Below are 19,833 nucleotides of genomic sequence, written 5' to 3'. Positions count from 1 at the left end.
GGTACAACTGCAATTGGTCAAACAAAGCTACCATGACCTTTTGGGAGCTGGTACAGGTACATTGGCCCTCTGTCTGAAAGCTAGAATAGAACTTGTTGGCTGAGTGAACGGTGGCAGTGGAATCCTCTTGTACCCACAATACTGGTCCGGTTCATTGTGTGGTCAGTGGTAACTCACAGGTTGTCCATGTGAGTCAGTGACAGTGATGCCATTAAATACTAAATGAGATGGCTACATTTGTTTTGTTGGAGTTTGCTATTGCCTGGCACTTGTGTGGCATGAACGATAAGAGTTTTTTTTCTGGGAGTAAAGGAGGAGGTTTAATTGCTAAATTCAAGTTTGACTGAATTTTGGTAGAATCATTAAGGTGAAACTATTGCTTCAGGCAAAACATGAAATTTTAGCTACCAGAGAATTTTGCATCACTCATTGATATTTCGATGAGCCAAGAGGAATGTCAATTTGTAGCATATGGATAGCTTTTGGAATGGCAGTCCAAACTGCAGGATACATTAACAGACTGAGAAAGTCTCCGATTCAGAAAGTGAAAAATAGTAAGCTGTGGACAGAGGTGAAGAAAATATTCTGGGACAGAGGAAAGAAACCAGAAGTATCTCAGAGGAAAAGAGCACAGATAAGGAAAATTGTTGAGAAGCAGAAATATATACACATGAAGAAGAAAAACAGTCAATTTCCATTTGAAAAACCATGAGAGAACTACAGAGCTGGCGAGTGCTGTGAGAAAGCATTGGAAATTAACTTGAAATGTAGTTGAAATGTGAGGATGGGCAGGTTCAGTGGCCAATTCTTTCCACTTCTCATCACCTCATCTTGCCCCCTCCATGTGGAGGAATATTTCCGTTTAGGAATGGGGATGATAAAAACTGGGGGCCGTGAAAAAACTCAGGACTGGCAGTGAGTCCAGTGTTCCTGTTTGAGACTGGAGGCAGCTAGAAATGAGATGCACTTTATGCTCTTGAAAAATGGGATGTATCAAATCGAACAAAGAGGAAAAGGTTGGGAGGTTAAGAGATTTAAAAAAAGGCAATGATGTTATGAAATGAGGCAAACAGGTAGTAATGGCTGTTGTAAATAAATAGTGTTGCCACTTGACTTTCAAAGTGTCTGGTTTTAGCTCAACAGTTGATCAAAGTACCATAAGTAGTAATTCCTCTTGACAAATGATAGATGAAAGCAGTACAATATTTGACATTTTTGTAAAAGTACAAAAGGCTTGCAGATATCTCTGGAATCACAATTTCCGAATGCCCAACTTTATTCGGCCTAAGTTTGGAATTAACCTGGGTGGCCTTCCAGCACCCCAAAGTAAATGTCAGATGAGCCCAACTCAGCTTAGGCAACACATCCCACATAACTTTTTATGTCAACCGCCTTTTAGCATGTAGTGCCTTCAGTTCATCTTCAGGAGGCTGCGGTGTTTCATTGAGCTATTGATCAATTGGAGGCTTGCAGTTATAGAATCATACAGATGTACAACACGAAAAGAGACCCTTTGCTCCAACCCGTCCATGCCAATCAGATATCCCAACCCAATCTAGTCCCATTTTCTAGCACTTGGCCCATATCCCTCTAAACTTTTCCTATTCATATACCCATCCAGATGTCTTTTAAATGCTGTAATAGTACTATCCTCCAACACTTCCTCTGGCGGCTCATTCCATACACATACCACCCTCTGTGTGAAAAGTTGCCCTTTAGGTCTCTTTTATATCTTTCCCCTCTCACCCTAAACCTATGCCCTCTAGTTCTTGACACACCCACCTCAGGAAAAAGACCTTGTCTATTTACCCAATCTATGACCATCATGATTTTATAAATCTCTATACGGTCGCCCCTCAGCCTCCGACACTCCAGGGAAAGCAGCCCCAGCCTATTCAGCCTTTCCCTATTGCTCATGTCCACATTGGGACCTTCCAACCACACGAGATCAATGTGAACGAATGGATTTCATCAGTTTTCCCATTTCCTTCCCCCCCCCCACCTTATCCCAGATCGAACCTTCCAACTCGACACTGCCATCTTGAACTGTCCTCCCTGTCCATCTTCTTTCCCACCTGTCCGCCCCACCCTCCTCTCCAACATATCACTTCCACCCCCACCTTTATCTACCTATCACATTCCTAGCAACCTTCTCCCTAGCCCCGCCCCCTCCCATTTATCCTCCTCATTCCTGATGAAGAGCTTATGCTTGAAACGTCAACTCTTCTGCTCCTCCAACAACTTGCCCACCATCGATGTCAGGTTCATCGGTCCATAGTTCCCTGGCTTTTCCTTACCACTTTTCTGAAATAGTGGCACCACGTTAGCCAATCTCCAGTCTTCTTGCACCTCACCTGTGACAATCAAGTATCTCAGCAAGGGGCCCAGCAATCACTTTCCTAGCTTCCCACAGAGTTCCAAGGTACACCTCATCAGGAACTGGGGATTTATCCACTTTTATGCATTTGGAGCCGTCCAGGCCACCACTTCTGTAATATGGATACTTATCTAAATGTCACCATCTATTTCCCCACATTCTGTCTTCCATGTCCATCTCCACAGTAAACACTGATGTAAATTACTCATTTAGTATTTCCCAAATCTCCTGTGGTTCCACATGTAGGCTGCCTTGCTGATCTTTGTGGGGCCCTATTCTCTACCTTGTTATCCTTTTGTCCTTTAATATATTTGTAAAAACCTTTTGGATTCTCCTTAATTCTATTTGTCAAAGCTAGTTCACATCCCTTTTTGTTCTCCTGATTTCCCTCTTAAGCATACTCCTGCTGCCTTTATACTCTTCTCAGGATTCACTCGATCTATCCTGTCTATACCTGATATATGCTTCCTTCTTTGTCTAAACCAAACCCTCAATTTCTCTAGTCATCCAGCATTCCCTACACCTATCAGCCTTTCCTTTCAGTGTAATAGGAATATACTGTCTGTGGATGCTCATCATCTCATTTCTGAGGGCTTCCCATTTTCCAATTGTCCCTTTACCTGCGAACATCTGCCCCCAATCAACTTTTGAAATTTCTTGCCTAATACTGTCAAAATTGGCCTCCTTTCAATTTAGAACTTCAACTTTTAGATCTAGTCTATCTTTTTCCATCACTATTTTAAAACCAATAGAATTATGGTCACTGGCCCCAAAGTGCTCCCCCACTAACACCTCAGTCACCTGGCCTGCCTAATTTCCCAAGAGTAGGTCAAGTTTTGCACCTTCTCTAGTAGGTACATCCACACACTGAATCAATATTTTCCTGTACACAATTAGCAAATGCCTCTCCATCTAAACCCTTAACATTATGGCAATCCCGGTCTATGTATGGAAAGTTAAAATCCCCTTCCATAACCATCCTATCATTCTTACAAATAACTCTGATCTCCTTAAAAGTCTGTTTCTCAACTTCCTGCTGACTATTGGGGGTGTTTGTAATGCAATCCCAATAAGGTGATCATCCCTTTTCCTATTTCTCAGTTCCACCCAAATAACTTCCCTGGATGTATTCCCAGTAATATCCTCTCTAAGTATAGCCATAATGCTATCCCTTATCAAAAACACCACTCCTCCTCTTCTCTTGCCCCCCTTTCTATTCTTCCAATAGCATTTTTATCCTGGAACATTAAACTGCCAGTCCTGTCCATTCCTGAGCCACATCTCTGTAATTGCTATGATATCCTAGTCCCATGTTCCTATGTCCTGAGTTCATCTGCCTTTCTTGTTAGGCTTCTTGCATTGAAGTAAATGCAGAGCTGAAAATGTGTTGCTGGAAAAGCGCAGCAGGTCACCAGAATCTCTTCTGGGGTAGAAGTGACATGTACAAGAAAGATGGGATTGCACCTGAATTGGAAGGGGACTAATATAACCGCAGAGAGATTTGCTAGAGCTGCTCAGGAGGATTTAAACGAGTAAGGTAGGGGTTAGGGCCATGTGACCCAGGGAGATAGTGAGGAAAGAGATCAATCTGAGACTGGTACAGTTGGGAAAGGGAGCAAGTCAAACATTCAGGGCAGGCAGGAACAAAGCAGAGAACAAGGTAGGAGAGAAAAATTAAACTGCATTTATTTCAAGGAGAAAGTGAGGACTGCAGATGCTGGAGATCAGAGCTGAAAATGTGTTGCTGGAAAAGCGCAGCAGGTCAGGCAGCATCCAAGGAGCAGGAGAATCGACGTTTCAGGCATGAGCCCTTCCTCTGGAATGAAGAAGGACCCGTGTTTCAGGACTCATGCCTGAAACGTCAATTCTTCTGCTCCTTGGATGCTGCCTGACCTGCGCTTTTCCAGCAACACATTTTCAGCTCTGATCTCCAGCATCTGCAGTCCTCACTTTCTCCTTGAAATAAATGCAGTTTAATTTTTCTTTCCTACCTTGTTCTCTGCTTTGTTCCTGCCTGCCCTGAATGTTTGACTTGCTCCCTTTCCCAACTGTACCAGCCTCAGATTGATCTCTTTCCTCACTATCTCCCTGGGTCACACGGCCCTAACCCCTACCTTACTCGTTTAAGTCCTCCTGAGCAGCTCTAGCAAATCTCTCTGCGGTTATATTAGTCCCCTTCCAATTCAGGTGCAATCCCATCTTTCTTGTACATGTCACTTCTACCCCAGAAGAGATTCCAATGATTCAAAAATGTGAACCCTTATCCCCTGCACCAACTCCTCAGCCATGCATTCATCTACTCTATCCTCCTAGCTCGTAGCACCAGGAATAATCCCGATAGTACTACCCTCAAGGACCTCCTTTTAAAATTTCTGCCGAACTTTCTACATTCTCCCTTCAGAATCTCATCCTTTTTCCTTTTCTATGTCGTTTGGTTTCAATGTGTACAACAACCTCCTCTGGATCCTCTCCCATTTGAGAACATTTTGCACTCACTTTGAGATACCCTTTATTCTGGCACCACGGAGGCAACACACTATATTCTGGTTTTTCGCTGCTGGCCACAGAAATGTCTGACTGTGTCTCCGACTAGAGAGACCACTATCACTATTGACTGTTTGGAACCCGACATACGCCTCATTACAATACAGCCATTCTCGGTACCAGAAACTTGGCTATTCATACTACATTCCCCCAAGAGTCCATCAACCCTATATTTGCCAAGACAGCATACTTGTTTGAAATGGGGATATCCACAGGAGACTCCTGCTCTATTCACTCACCCCTCTTACCTTTCCTGCAGTTAACCCATCTGTCTGACTGTATCTGGATCTTTATCTCCCTTCCTATAGCTTCCATCCATCACACCCCCTAGCTCCTGTAAATTCTTCATTGCCTCTCACTGCTGCTCCAACTCATCCATTCGATTTGATAGGATTCGCAACCAACGACACTTGCTGCAGACATAATCATCAGTAAAATGGCAACTTTCCCTAAACTTCTATGATTGACATGATTAACACATTACTCTATCAAAGGCCATCTTTGCTCCTTCACAATCTACAAACCCAGAAAATAGCACTTTCTTATTGTCCTAAAAAGATACTGCTCCAGTCTAGCCTTATATTTTTAAAATTTGTTATAAGTTTTAATCTAGAGACAGTTTTCAATAAAACATATAATGAAGAAAGAACCCACTGTGCTAGCTACTGTAGATTTACAGCAAGGCTACACTTAAAAACTTTGCACTAATGTGTTCCTGTGCTGTGAGCTGTCAAACACAGGTTCCTCCAAGGTGAGCTGTGAATTTTGCTGCTTGTCCATTTTTGCTAAATGCACTCCAATGTCCAGAGATACTTGAAAGCAAACAGCAAAGGCAGTAACTGTGCAGATTCACAACTGTATCCGACACATGTTTCTTTCTCTGACCATGTGGTCACTGCCTTTGTCTGTCTTCTCCTTTTCAAAGTGCCATTGTTTTGATCTTTTGTCCCCCAATGTTCTAAAATAATGCAACAGTATATAAAACAGTAATTGGTGCTCCTGGGATTTGAGAGAATCTCCTCCAGCACCTAAAATATGTCAAAAAGGGAGCAGCTCTTACTGCCACAATTTTTCCCCTCCTCCCTCTTAGATTACCCAGAATCCTTCATTCTGCTCACTGGTAGCACCGAGCAGATACAGTTGTCATGCTCTTATTGGAACATGAAAAATAGAAATTGAAGTTGGCTATTTAGTCCTTGTAGTCTGCTCCACCGTTCACTGAGATCATTGTTGAGCTTTTACTTGAATATTTTTCTGCAATATTCCTGATGTTTTTAATTTATAGAAATCTGTTGATCTCAGTCTTGAATATTGTCATTGATTTGAGCCTCCACAGACATCTGGGGCCGAAAAATCCTAAACTTTCATCACCTTCTGAAGAAATCCTTCTCCTATCCGACCTGAACACCTGCATTTACTCTGAGATGGTATTCCTTGACTCTGAACTAGAGTTTTGAAGAAGTTCTGATGAAGGTTCATACTGGACTTGAAATCTTAAGTCTGTTAATCTCTCCACAGATGATGCCAGACTTGCTGATTTACTGCAGAATTCTGTATTTGTTTTAGATTTCCAGCACCTGCAAAATTTCAGGGTTATTTGACATCTATACATGAAGGATCGAAATGCAGTTAATCTGCTCGCATGGAATTGAGCTCAAAAACTATGTAGCTCTATTTAGAGTGGGATTGAGATTGTGAATCACAGATAAAAATGAAGGCCTTCATGAAAGGAAGCTTGAACTAATGAATTAATATTAATTCAGGTTTCTAGTAGCTTTAGGTGAATTGAAGGAGCTGTATTGCATTGTGCAGTATGGAAATATTTTGCATTTATATTTCAAATACATCATTGTTTTCTTCAGTTTGTATGTTATCTCTTAGAAGGCTGAATAAAGGAAGTAAACAACTGATTTGCTGAAATCAATTAAAATTAAGGGTTTTGATTTTTTTTCTTCTCTCTCCTCTATCATCCCATTCAGTGGTTAAGAAATCCAGGCCCACAACATGAGAAGCGGACTTTGTTTGGAGATATTGTGTGCTTCCTGTTTATAACTCCACTAGCCACAATTTCTGGCTGGCTGTGTTTGCGAGGTGCCGTGGATCATCTACACTTCAGCAGCCGACTAGAAGCAGTTGGACTCATTGCACTAACCACTGCACTGTTCACTATTTATCTATTTTGGACTTTAGTAAGTACATATTATTGTTTTCTTGTAAACATAATTTACATCAATCATTCCATCGTATTTGGAACATTAAGGCAATAATATTTTACACCCATCCCTAAAAGTATTAAAGCAAACGCAGTGAGACAGCTGTTATCTCAATTAATGTGCTTTATTTTGGAGGATTTCTTTGAATCAATATATGCTCCTATTTCTTCCACCATTCATTTGCAGTGACTCTTTGCAAGGAGCCATTTTATGTTTCATAACATTTTGTTTAAAATCATTATGCTAACATCGCTCTTCTCAACTCACTACTATAATCCCCACATTCCTCCTAACCACTAATTAATCTCCAAATTTCAGACAGAGCACAAAATACTTTGCATTTTTTCCATATTCTAGCTGTGCCTCAGTCTGTATGTAGTCTGCTCATAACATGAGAAACATAGCACGCTTCTTGCTGCCATGTTCATATAAGTTCTAGCTTTGAGAGATTTGGTTTGGTAAGACCATAAGACATAGGAAAAGAAATAGGCCATCTAGCCAATGTCGTCTGCTCTACCATTCAATAAGATCACGTCTGACCTAATGAACCTCAACTCCAATTTCCTCCCTTTTCCCTCTACAATGTAATCCTTGGTTCCCTTAGTAGTTAGGCTTGATTATACTTAGTAACCCAGCCTCAACAACTCCACGGTAAAGAATTCCACAGATTCACAACCCTCAGAAAGAAGAATCTTTACGTATTAATATCTGATCATTGTTGAGTGTATCTTGCATTTAAGTGAGTTTAAGGACTCCATGCGCTGTGTGTGTGTACAATGTTGTGACTCTGCCTGGCAGTTGTCCTGGTCTGTGTCTGCAAACCATGCGACAGAAGTCGGTTGGCTTGCTGATATCTCTTCCTCAGGAAGAGATATCTGATAATGATTCCTGAAGAAGGGCTCACGCCCGAAACACTGATTCTCCTGCTCCTTGGATGCTGCCTGACCTGCTGTGCTTTTCCAGCAACAAATTTTCAGCTCTGATCTCCAGCATCTGCAGTCTTCACTTTCTCCTTGCTGATATCTCTGCCTCATAAGTTAAATATTCTTTACTGATAAAAGAAATTAATGTCTGCTTAGCAATCAGCCTATTAACATTATGGTAGTTTACAAAAGTCACATTAATGTGAAAGCCTTCAGATGAAGATGGGAGAGTTTTGTGGCAGAAGATTCCTAGAAGTACATTATCCTCAGTTCCCACTTAAGGAGTGGCAAATTAATGCATTTTGAGTTTAAAATTTCTATCCTCATGCTCAACATCATCACCCCTCTTGAAAACTTCTCCACTCCATCTCCTCCTTTTAAGATCTAAAATTCCTTCTTTGTAGTTGCCTTTTTAGCTAATCTGTTTAGATCTATCCCAATATTTTTCCTTTTGTGTTTTTTTTCCAGTTTCTGTCTGATTATGATACACTGAAGTACTTCGGGATGCTTTTCTACTTTAAAGCTACTGGATAAATGAGAGTTGTTCCTTGATCATAAATTATTCCTTAACTGGATGAAGGAGTAAACTTTTCTTATTCCCAAAAGCTTTCTGAGCGGTGTACTGTTCCAAGTTTGGCTTATTATAGCATCTGAGAGAATTTTCTTTATGTTGAATTTATTTTATCCCCTCTAGGTTTCATTCCGTTATCACTGTCGATTGTACAATGAGTGGCGTCGAACCAATCAAAGAATTATACTGCTTACACCAAAGCCATCAGATGCATCACCTTCTCAACAATTACTTCTTGGTCTGCATCCGCTGAAAAGGAACTCAAAAGAGACAATAGTATGACATATGTCAGTCACTTAGAATTTTCAATCCTGAATCCTATGAGTTCTAACCAAAGATAATTAACTTAGTCTGATACCTTTCTTCAAAGGTTAGCCGAGTTCGCAACGCAGCAACTTAATGAAATTTGGAAAACTGGATTAGATTACAGAATTTTAAGAAATACTGGCAATCTTTATTACTACAATTAGGCCTGCAATATCATCCTTTATACTATCATTATTGATGATACTTGATGTTTAGTTTTATTTTAATGTCAGATTATGTCTTTATGGATTCTTGTTTTCCAAGTTAATTGGGTAAAACTCTTAATGTACTTCTCGATGTCAGTTATTTTTCTTGGAATTGAGACTGATGGATCACTTCATTTTCTGCATAGAAACTTGATCAGATTCACCATTTTGCTTTTAATTTCCAAATGAAAATTGGTTAGCTCATAATTTGTTATGGGGAAGACATAATTTTAAAATGAAGCTTTTATGAGAATTATTTTTAGTTTACTATCATAAAGTTTAATATGTTCACAAAATTATCCAAGTAAATGATCTGTTGATTGAGTTGATAGACACTTTGAATTTTTAAAAATTGTATTCTGATGGAATGGATTATGTGACAGATCTGACAAATTATATATTATAATTACATTCATTCTAAACATTGTTTGCTTCATGATTATGCATCATTTTAATCTTTGATGTTTGACTGCACATGTTGCATTTGATATAATGGACTTTTATTTAAAAATAGCAATGTTATTTTATTTTGTATTGGAAATATTTCTTTAAATCAATACACTGCTTCTGTAATCCAAAATAAGTTTAAGCATCTACTTATATTATTTGCCAAATTATGAATTAACATATCTGAAAATGCTTAGATCCTATCTTGTATGTGTAATTGTAGTCTTGAAATATTTAAGTCAAATGAAACATTCTACACCAAAATTACACCTGAGTTTATTGTAATTAGCACGCAGCACTAGAAGCTGTTCTTTATGCTAGTAAGTCAAACATGTAATGCCATATCAATGTATTGCTAATATAGTGATAAAATTTACCATTTTCTCAAACTGCAGGCAAAATTTAAAAATGAATATTTTTGATTCTGACATTTATCAGTTGTTTTAAATTCTGATACACTCGTATTTTTCTGCTGTGTTGATATAACATAAAGTGAAACAAACATTATCAGTCAAACATTCAAGGAGGCAATATTTAATTAGCATGTATTGATTTTAAGTTAAAAGTTATTGTACAGTCATTTTATAAATGCCTAAATCTGACACATACATAGGTATAAACAATATAACATATGCAAAACATTAGGGATAAATGCAATAGAGGGAACAAAATATTGTCTCCTTCTAAACCCAAGTGTTGAAGCTTAACACTCTAAATTTCTACCTCCGGGCAAGTATGTATAAAGAGAGATGCCATCCATATTGTGACATTTTGTTAAATCCGTATACGTTTCATGTATCTCGCATAAATATCATTTTACTTTTGCCTTCATGTATGTTCAAATCAATTGCTTATTTTTTCAAGATGCTCAAGTTCAGGATTTGAGAGAAGAGGAATGATCTTTTTGGAATTTGATGCCAGTGTATTTCAAGAATGTGCATCATGTCTGTGGTCATGATTTTGTGGCTCATACTTTCTTAGAACTTCTCATGGCCTGAATGAATTTACTATTCAGCAAAACTTTAGTTTTGTGCCTATCAATGCATGTTCACTTTTGAAACTGTAATAATTTATTTACAGTTTTTGTATTAACCAGAAACAGTACATATCGAAATAAAATCCGAAGTACAAAAATTATATCCTTCAATAATTATGTTTCACGTTATTCTATCCTTATTGATGGAACATAAATGATGATGTTTCTCCTTTTCGAGTCATAGGATATACTGCACAAAAGGAAGCCATTCTGCTCATTATATCTATGATAGCTTGTTTTTGGAACTCTCTAATTGCCTTTTCTACTGTTAGGAAAACAACACTGGCTTCTTCTGTGCATGAATTACTTTGAACCTGCTGTCATTTTACCTAATCTTCTACATCCTCTCCTCGGCCTTAACATCCAGCCTAATGCACAGAACCTAGACTGAACTCGCAGCACTCCAGGTGAAGTCTAGCCAATGTTTCTTTCAAGTATAACATAAATTGCTTTTGTGCTCTAGATAATTTGTAATCAATCTGTTCATAGATGTTATTACACACCTCTTGAGCAGGTGCAGCTTGAACCTGGGCCTACTACCACTGCATCACAAGAGTTTTTTGTTTTATATTTTATTCCTTTACTACTATACTCAGGGCTAACAAACTTCTCAACTTGTCGTGCTGCAAGTTAAATATCGGTAGTTAAACACCCCCATGGGTTTTTTTGTTATTGCAGCTCCATTCAAGATATACTACCTCTCCTCCATTCTTCCTGCTGAAGTATATCACCTTGAACTTCTGTGCAATGCTACTTGTCTAACCATTTCACTGTCTGCCAGATTTGCCCAACATTTCTGTAAGCAAGAGATGTCAATTTTTGTCTCACTGATGGGGCCAATGAGAACATTTCAGAAAGCTCTGTTTTCCACAACAATAAACATACATTTCAAGGAATGGATCAAATCCAAAACAATAAATTAATAATTTAGAATAGAATTCCTACAGTGTGGAAACAGGCCCTTCAGCCCAATTAATCCATACCGATCATTCAAAGAGTAACCCACCCAGACCCATTCCCCAACCCTACATTTACCCCTGACCTACACATCCCTAAGCACTATGGGCAATTTTAGCATAGCTAATTCGCCTAACCTGCACATCTTTGAATTGTGGGAGGAAACCAGAGAAACCCCATTCAGACATGAGCAGAATGTGCAAACTCCACACAGCTGTCACCTGAGGATGGAATTGAACCTGAGTCCCTGGCACTGTGATGCATAATGCTAACCACTGAGCCACCATGCTGCCCTAAAAAATTCATTAAAAATGCCACACAGCAAAGCTGATGGGAAGCGATTCTGTTGTAATAATGTCATTCGTTTTGTAAGCCGTTGCCCCACGGTAATGATCTGAAGCATGGGATTGAATCCCACCACAGCAAGATGGCGACATTGGAATTTTGTAAATCTAGAATTTTTTTAAAAAATAATCTAACAACAAAATAATAAACTTTTTTTGCCTTTTTGGTGGAGGAGAGTTAACGAGAGAAACGATCTGGCCTTGATCACCAGGGAAGGGGATGGGACCAAGGGCAAGCAAAGAGTTTGGTCAGTCAGAACTTGTGTATTGCTCAAGAAAGCTTTACTACTTGCATTTATCAGGAAATTTTGCAAGAATAACAATTCAAGAGGAAAACCAACTTCTATGCAATTTGAAAAGAGAGTGCTGATTTATTGGCCAGTGAACTCAGCTAGAGGCAATGCCATGCAGAATTGACCAAGTAATAATTGCTAGGCAACTCCCAGACTTTATTTAAATTTTAAACCAAGCAAGTTAACTCTGGTCAAAACTTTACCCAGAGAACCAAAACAGCAAAATGACCATTGTTTGTTTTAATTGAGTTGAAACGGGTACAGTGACTTTTTATGTTCTTTTTGTCTGTAAAGCACAGGGTGCTGTTTATTAATATATGTAACTCCAATCCACACAACACGGTGAGCCTGACTAACAATCCTAAATTTGTTGGCAGCATAATTCTTTCTGCGCAACGTTTCACCACCTGCCCAGGCTACTGTCTCCCAGTTCTCATTCCACAGACTCTCCACTATAGTTCCAGATCTTGGGCTCAGTGAAAAAACGCACATTGCACTGCTTCTCCAACCACAGACTGGTCTTGTCCCACTTTTGCTCCAAATGCAAAATTGCCTTTGATTTGAGGAGCAGCACCTTTCTGATTTACACTTTCCTGGGATTTTGAACATGGGCTCCACAGGCCATGTAGGGCCTCTTGGCTGGACACATGGTGGTCCACAGACATGTCTGGTGGACAGGCCTGGTCTATATCCTCCTAAAATCTATTACTATTCATCACTATTTACTGCAGTTCTGAGCTTTATAGCATCTGCAATTCTTTAAATTCTCTCTGTGCCCAAGTGCTTAAAGTTTGTACTAAAAAATAGCAGTGATCTTGACAAAACTCCTGGGTTATATTATGCTACCATCCTATGTGATAAGTAATTGACCACTGCTGTCTGCATTCTGTCTGTTAACCAATTATGCACCTGTGCTGTTGTAACTTTTAATTCTGTGTCTTTTAATTGTTGACTTTTTATATAAAAGTCCTTGTCTTTTGACCTGTTGCAAAACTGGAAGTTTTTCTGTGCTATGCTTTTGTGCAGTATGAATCAATGACTTGTGAATACTTGAATCATCTATTCATTTCATCTTTAATATTATAAGTCACTCAAGCATATATTTAAGAGCAACTTGGATAGGTGGTTTTCTATCCCACCATCTAACTCAATAAACATAGTTGATGCTCCAACAATAACTTTGCAGGGCATCCTTGTCACATGATGTGATAATAAATTGTTGCCTATTATCCCCATTCTCTGTCTCATGCTATTCATTCAATTGTCTAACCAGGTCAAGAATTTGTTTTCAATTCTATAACTTCCTCAATTTTCCAACCCCAAGTAGATAGCTAAATGTTCAGCTAGAAATTCAAAGGTAATGTAGAAGGGCATCCCTGCTTATAAAGATTTTCTCTCCTTCATTAGAACTTCAGCAGTCAGCTAATTTTATTTTGCTGTCTTCCTCCTTATTTCTCTCAGAAAAGATTGATATATTGTGTTAATGCTATGGAACTGGACAATATTTTTGGTTCTTTCTTCAAAAATAATAGTCCCAGCAGCCACAGAATTCAATTTCTTTACAAACTTGAACCAAGGTTTGGAACAATAAGTTAACCTTGAGTTTGACTTAAACTTGTTCCAAAAGCAAATCATTTTGCAACTTTGTGATTAATGAAGAAAGATTAAAGTCTCCTTGAACTATTTTCCAGTGCAGTAACCTGTAAAATTGTTATTAAGCAGGACCCTAAGCATAAATATAAATGAATAGGTTGGACAATGGATGTTGGTCAAGCCGCAGGATGACTTGGAGCCGTTTAAAATGATGGGTGTGCCTCTATTTTCAGAATACTGACCATTCCCTGGGTTTTCCAGTTTTATAGAGTGCCTTATGAGAGGGCAGTCTTCTTCAGTCCACTTGGCTCAGCTGGCTCCTTTACATGCCCAAACCATTCACAATTTTCAAGAGGCTATTACAAAAGGGACGGTCTACTTCTGAACCAGACCGGAACCAATGTCCTTGAGAGAGTTTTTGCTACTGCTGTTGGGGAGGTTTTAAACTAATGTGACAGGGGACTGGGATCCATAAGAGAAAACAATTAGGCTGCGAGGTGGAGACTGTAAGAATTATGAAGATTAACATTAATAAAGGGAAGAATTGGCAGAGAGCAGGTGAGTGCAAAAGAACTGGTGGCCTGAAATGCATCTACTTTAATGCAAGGAGTATAGTGTGTAAGGCAGGTGAACTTGGGGCTTCGATTGGTGCCTGGGAGTATGACGTTACTGCCATCAGAGAGACTTGGTAGAAGGAAGGGCATGATGATTGGCAACTAAATGTTCCAGGATATAGACGCTTCAGACAGGACAGAGAGGGAAGTAAAAGAGGGGGTAGAGTTGCGTTGCTGGTCAGGGACGATATCACAGCTGTGCTAAAGGAGGACACTATGGCGGTCTTGGGTAGTGAGGCATTATGGGTGAAGCTGAGAAATAGGAAGGGTGCAGTTACATTGTTGGGGCTGTATTACAGACCTCCCAACAGTGAGTGTGAGGTAGAAGAATAAATAGGTGAACAGATTATGAATAGATGGAGAGGCAATAGGGTAGCAGTGTTAGGAAATTTTAATTTTCCCAACATTGACTGGGATACACTTAGCGTCAGAGGTCTGGATGGAGTAGAATTTGTACGAAGCGTCCAGGAGAGTTTTCTAGAGCAGAAAGGGCCATATTGGACCTGGTACCAGGGAATGAACCAGGACAAGTGGGAGAGGTTGCGGTGGGGGATTTCTTTGAGAACAGTGACCACAATTCTGTAAGCTTTAGAATACTCATAGATAAGGAAGAGTACTAAACTGGGCAGAGGTCAATTATATCAAAATTAGGCAGGAGCTGGGAAATGTGGATTGGATACAGCTATTTGAAGGGAAGTCCACATTTGAGATGTGGGAGGCTTTCAAAGATAGGTTAACGGTAGTGCAGGATAGGCATGTCCCATTGAAGGCAAAGGATAGGAAGGGCAAGATTTGTGAACCCGTGGATGGCAGGAGAAATGAATTACTAGCCAAGAGGAAAAGGGAAGCGTACATAAGGTCTTGGCAGCTAAGAACAGAACGGGCCCTGGAGAAATATCGGAAGAGTAGGACAAGTCTTAAACAAGGAATCAAGCAAGCTAAAATGGGTCATGAAATAGCTTTAGCAAGCAGAAATAAGGAAAATTCCAAAGCATTTTATTCTTATATAAGAAGCAAGCAGGTAACTAGAGAAAGGATTGGTCCACTAAAAGATAATGAAGGAAGGCTGTGTGCCGAACCTGAGAGAATGGGTGAGATTCTGAATGATTATTTTGCATCAGTGTTCACTGAGGAGAGAAACATGATGAATCTTGAGATTAGAGATAGAAGTTTGATTAGTCTGGATCATGTTGGCATAAGTTGGGAAGATGTTTTGGGTATGCTCGAGGTTATTAAGATGGACAAATCCCCAGGACCAGATGGGATCTATGTCAGGTTGCTGAGGGAGGCGAGAGTGGAAATAGCTAGAGCCCTGACAGATAACTTTGTGGCATCTTTAAATACAGGTGAGGTGCCGGAGGACTGGAAGTTGTTACAATTAAAATTCTTAAGTTATCTGATGTGTTTGAACTCAGAAAAAAGGTGAGAGTTTAGAAGAATGAGAAGTGATTTTATTTAAGCATTCAAGATTTGAGAAACTTGACAAGCTACATGTTGAGAAGATGTTTCCACCAGTGAAGGAATCTTAAACTAGGGGACATAGTTACAGAGCACGGGGCCACTCACTTTAAACCGAGATGCAAAGAAATTTCATCTCTCAGAGGGTAGTGAACAACTATCTTAGAGAATTGCAGAGGCTAGATCACTGGAAGTATTCATAGCAGAGATATATTTTTGACAAGTTAGGAGAGTTGGGGGCTGTGATGAGCTGGCAGCAACAAGGTATTGAAGCATGGGTAGATCAGCCACAATCTTAGTTGAACAGCAGGGCAGGTTTGAGGGGTAGAATGGTCTACCCTTTTATGTTCTTTTGGCAATATAGCTAAGCTCTTAATTGTTTCATATTAATTGTTTAATTACACCATGCCACTATATTGATTCAACCTCAACACAATGTCTAATTTATTACTCCTCTTGCAGAGTCTCATTATCAGCAAAAGACCATGACATCACCAATGATGGTTTCTGATACATCATCAGAAACAATACGATACGATCCCCATCAAAATGTTGTTCCCTTTACTATCTCTGGTTTTAATTGCTCCAGCATTAATGATTGAACCCTGAGCTCCAGAATTCACTCCTTAAACCTCTCCTAATCTTTAGCCTTGATGAAGATTCCTTTTTACAATTTCTGTCTTTTGACCAAGATTTTGATCATTTGTCCTTCCATGAGTTCATCTCAAATTTTGACCTGAGCCTTTAGCTGTTTCACTCGATCACAGCAAGTGCATAAATGCGAGTTATCATTTTCCTCTTTCTTTTTCTAAGGATTCCACAGACTGACAACATAACTCACATGGAATTCAACCCTTTTGTTTGTAGTCATAAAAATCCTGTGAGAAACTGGGAGAAAAGTTTGAAATTGAAGGAAGAAATGTGCTGTAATGGGCTGAGCTGCCCTTCTTTATCATTAATGTATCAGTGACATCTAGAGGCTGTTTACATAAATATTTTTATTCATCATGAGCTGGGAGAATCTCAGGTAAGATCAATGCTCATTATATATCACTAATTGGCATTGAGAAGGCGAGAGTGGCCTTCTTTCTCAAATTTATTGCAGTCCACATTCAATAGGTATGCCTCACTGCTTTTTTGGAAAGGAATTTGCCAGTTTTTATTTGGCCATTGGATGTGGGTATGACTGGCGAGGGCAGCATCCTTAAATACGCTGGAGGAAGTGGTGGTGGCCTGCCTTCTTGAATGGCTGAAGTCCTTGGAGACTATGGGGGGGGGGCATTGGGAAAGATGTTTTACCTAGCAACAGTGTACAGACAACCAATGTATGATGGTGTGTGGTTTGCAGGGGAATTTGTTAGTGGTGGTGTTTCCATGTATCTGCTGCCCTTGTCCTTTGAGATGGCAGATGTCTCAGGTTTAGAAAATACCGTTGAGCAAACTTTGGTGTGTTTCAGCAACTCATCCTGTAGACATGTACACACTGCAGTCACTGTGCACCCGTTGTGATGGGAGTGCAAGTTGAATTTGGTGAATGTAGTGTCAAGCAAGTGCCTTGCTTTGTCCTGGACAACATTAAGCTTCTTGCATGTGTTGGACCTGCATTTATCCAGGCAGGTGGGGTATATTCAATCATACTGCTGACTTCTGCCTTGTTAATGATGTTTGAAGGTGATTTGAAGAAACAAGAGTTCAGTTATATGCCATAGAATGTATTTATGTGGCTAGTCCAGATCAGTTTCTACTTAATGATAACTCTGAGGAGGTTATTGGCAAGGGATTCAGTGATAGTTATGTCATTCAAAGCCAAGAGGCGATGGTTATCGTTTTGTATGAGATGGTCATTGCCTAACATTTGTGTGGCATGAGTGCTACTTGCCACCTGTCAGCCCAAACCTGGATATTCTCTAGGTCTTAATGTGCATTAACACTGATAGCTTGAGCATCTGAGGAGACATGAATGGCGCTGATCATTGTGCCACCATCATCTACCATGAAGATGGTTAGGCCTAGGACATTACACAGAGGGATGTCTGACATGATGTCTTGGAATGAAGATGATAACTGTCTTCCTTTGTGCCAGGTATGATCTGAACTAGCAGAGATGGTGTCAAACTTTCACCCCAGATGGTGTCAAACGTCTTGATGCTGCATGCATCCAGGCAAGTGGGGGGATTTTATCACTTGTCTGACTTGCATATTTTTGCTGATATGGATGGGCGCATTTGCAACAGATAGATTAGTTAGTAAGAGGTCAAGTAAACGTTTCCCTCTTGTTGGTTCTCTCCCAAACTGTCACAAACCAAATCTAGCAAATCAAATGTTCCATAGGACTTGGCGATTTTGATCAGTGGCAATGCTGCTGAGGCAATCTTGGTGATGGATATTGAAGTCCCCCATCCAAAGGGCTGTGCCCTTGCTACTCATTGATTCCTCCAATGAAGAAAAGCTTATTAAGCAGCTGGCAGAAGGGAAGGGAGAGTGGGTGGGAATCAATAAGATGTTCTTGGTTATGTTTTACAGATTTCACAAGGTTCAGAATCAATGTAAAGGATTTCAGGGCAATTCGTCCCCAATTGTAAAGCACCATGCTGCCACCTCTGGTGGCTCTCTGCTACATTGTTTACTTGGACTTTAGTAAAGCCTTTGACAAGGTTCCACATGGTAGACTAATTCGTAAAGTTAGAACACATAGGATTCAAGGTGAGCTTGCCAATTGGATACAAAATTGGCTGAACAGCTGGAGATAGAGAATGATAGTACAGGTTTGGTTTTGGGACTGGAGGACTGTGTTCCACAAGGATCAGTTCTGGGTCCACCTTTAATTGTCATTTATGTAAACGATTAAGATGAGAATATAGAAAACATGGCTAGTAAGTTTGTGGATGACATCAAAATTTGGTGGTAAAGTGGACGGTGAAGAAGGTTATCTAGGATTACCTAGAAATCTTGATCAGTTGAGTCAATGGACTGAAGAGTGGCAAATGGAGTTTAATTTGGATAAATGTGAGATATTGTATTTTGGTAAAACAAACAAAGGCAAGACTTACATAATTAAAAGCAGGGCCTTGGGTAGTATAGAGGTTCAGATATATAATTCTTTGAAGTTTACATCAAATATAGATAGGTAACTAAGGTGTTTGACACACGCTTTCATTGTTCAGACCGCTGAGTATAGGAATTTGGACATTGAGGTTGTACAGGACATTGATGAGGCCTCTTGGAGTTGCCCTGTTATAGGAGGGATATCATTAAGCTAGAGAGGGTTCAGAAGAGATTTACCAGGATGTTGCTGGGAATAGAGGGTTTCTTATAAGGAGAGGCTGGATAGGCTGTGACTTTTATCACTAGAGTATAGACGGTCGAGAATTGACCTTTCAAAGGTTTATAAAATAATGAAAGGTGTAGATATGCTGAATGGCAGGTGTCTTTCCCTAGGGTGGGGGGATTTTAAGACTTGGAGCATATTTTTCAGGTGAAAGAAGAAAGATTTAAAGAAGATATGAGGGGCTTTTTTATATACAAGAGAGTGGTTCAAATGTGGAATGAAATTCCTGAGGAAATGGTGGATGTGGATATAGTTACAATGTTTAAATGAAATTTAGATAAGTGCATGAATAACAAATGTTTGGAGGGATATGGCCCAAGCACAGGACTAGTTTAGTTTGGGATTATGGTTGGTGTGGACTGGTTGGACTGAAGGGTCTATTTCCATGCTGTATGACTCTATGCCTCTACTGCTAAGACAGGACATACCTGGGGATAGTGATTGTGGTGACTGTGACATTGTATGGTATGATTTTGTGAGTATGACTACATCAGACTGTTGCTTGACTACTTTTGTTGGATAGCTCTCTCACTTTTGCTACAAGGCCCAAATGTTGATAAGGAAGATTTCACATTGTTGACAGGGTTGGGTATAAAATTGTTGTTTCCAATGCCTGAATGACT

General features: G+C 39.7%; 1 protein-coding gene across 3 annotated transcripts in view; it reads left to right on the top strand.

The window, feature by feature from the left end:
* Window positions 1–13,367, top strand: part of LOC140486140 (E3 ubiquitin-protein ligase MARCHF3) — a 120,642-nt gene extending 107,275 nt beyond the window's left edge. For 2 of the 3 annotated variants that reach the window (XM_072584824.1, XM_072584833.1), the window contains exons 4-5: window positions 6,901–7,110; window positions 8,752–13,367. In XM_072584824.1, the coding sequence (XP_072440925.1) occupies window positions 6,901–7,110; window positions 8,752–8,910 (369 nt within the window). In that variant the 3' untranslated portion in view covers window positions 8,911–13,367. The remainder of the gene's footprint in view (window positions 1–6,900; window positions 7,111–8,751) is intronic. The other variant, XM_072584815.1, reaches the window with a different exon arrangement.
* Window positions 13,368–19,833: the final 6,466 nt, after the last annotated feature.

This window comes from Chiloscyllium punctatum, chromosome 2 (genome assembly GCF_047496795.1).
Source record: "Chiloscyllium punctatum isolate Juve2018m chromosome 2, sChiPun1.3, whole genome shotgun sequence".
Classification (NCBI taxonomy): Eukaryota; Metazoa; Chordata; class Chondrichthyes; order Orectolobiformes; family Hemiscylliidae; genus Chiloscyllium; species Chiloscyllium punctatum.
Note: the sequence above shows the minus strand (reverse complement) of the source record. Positions and strands in the feature narration are given on the sequence as shown.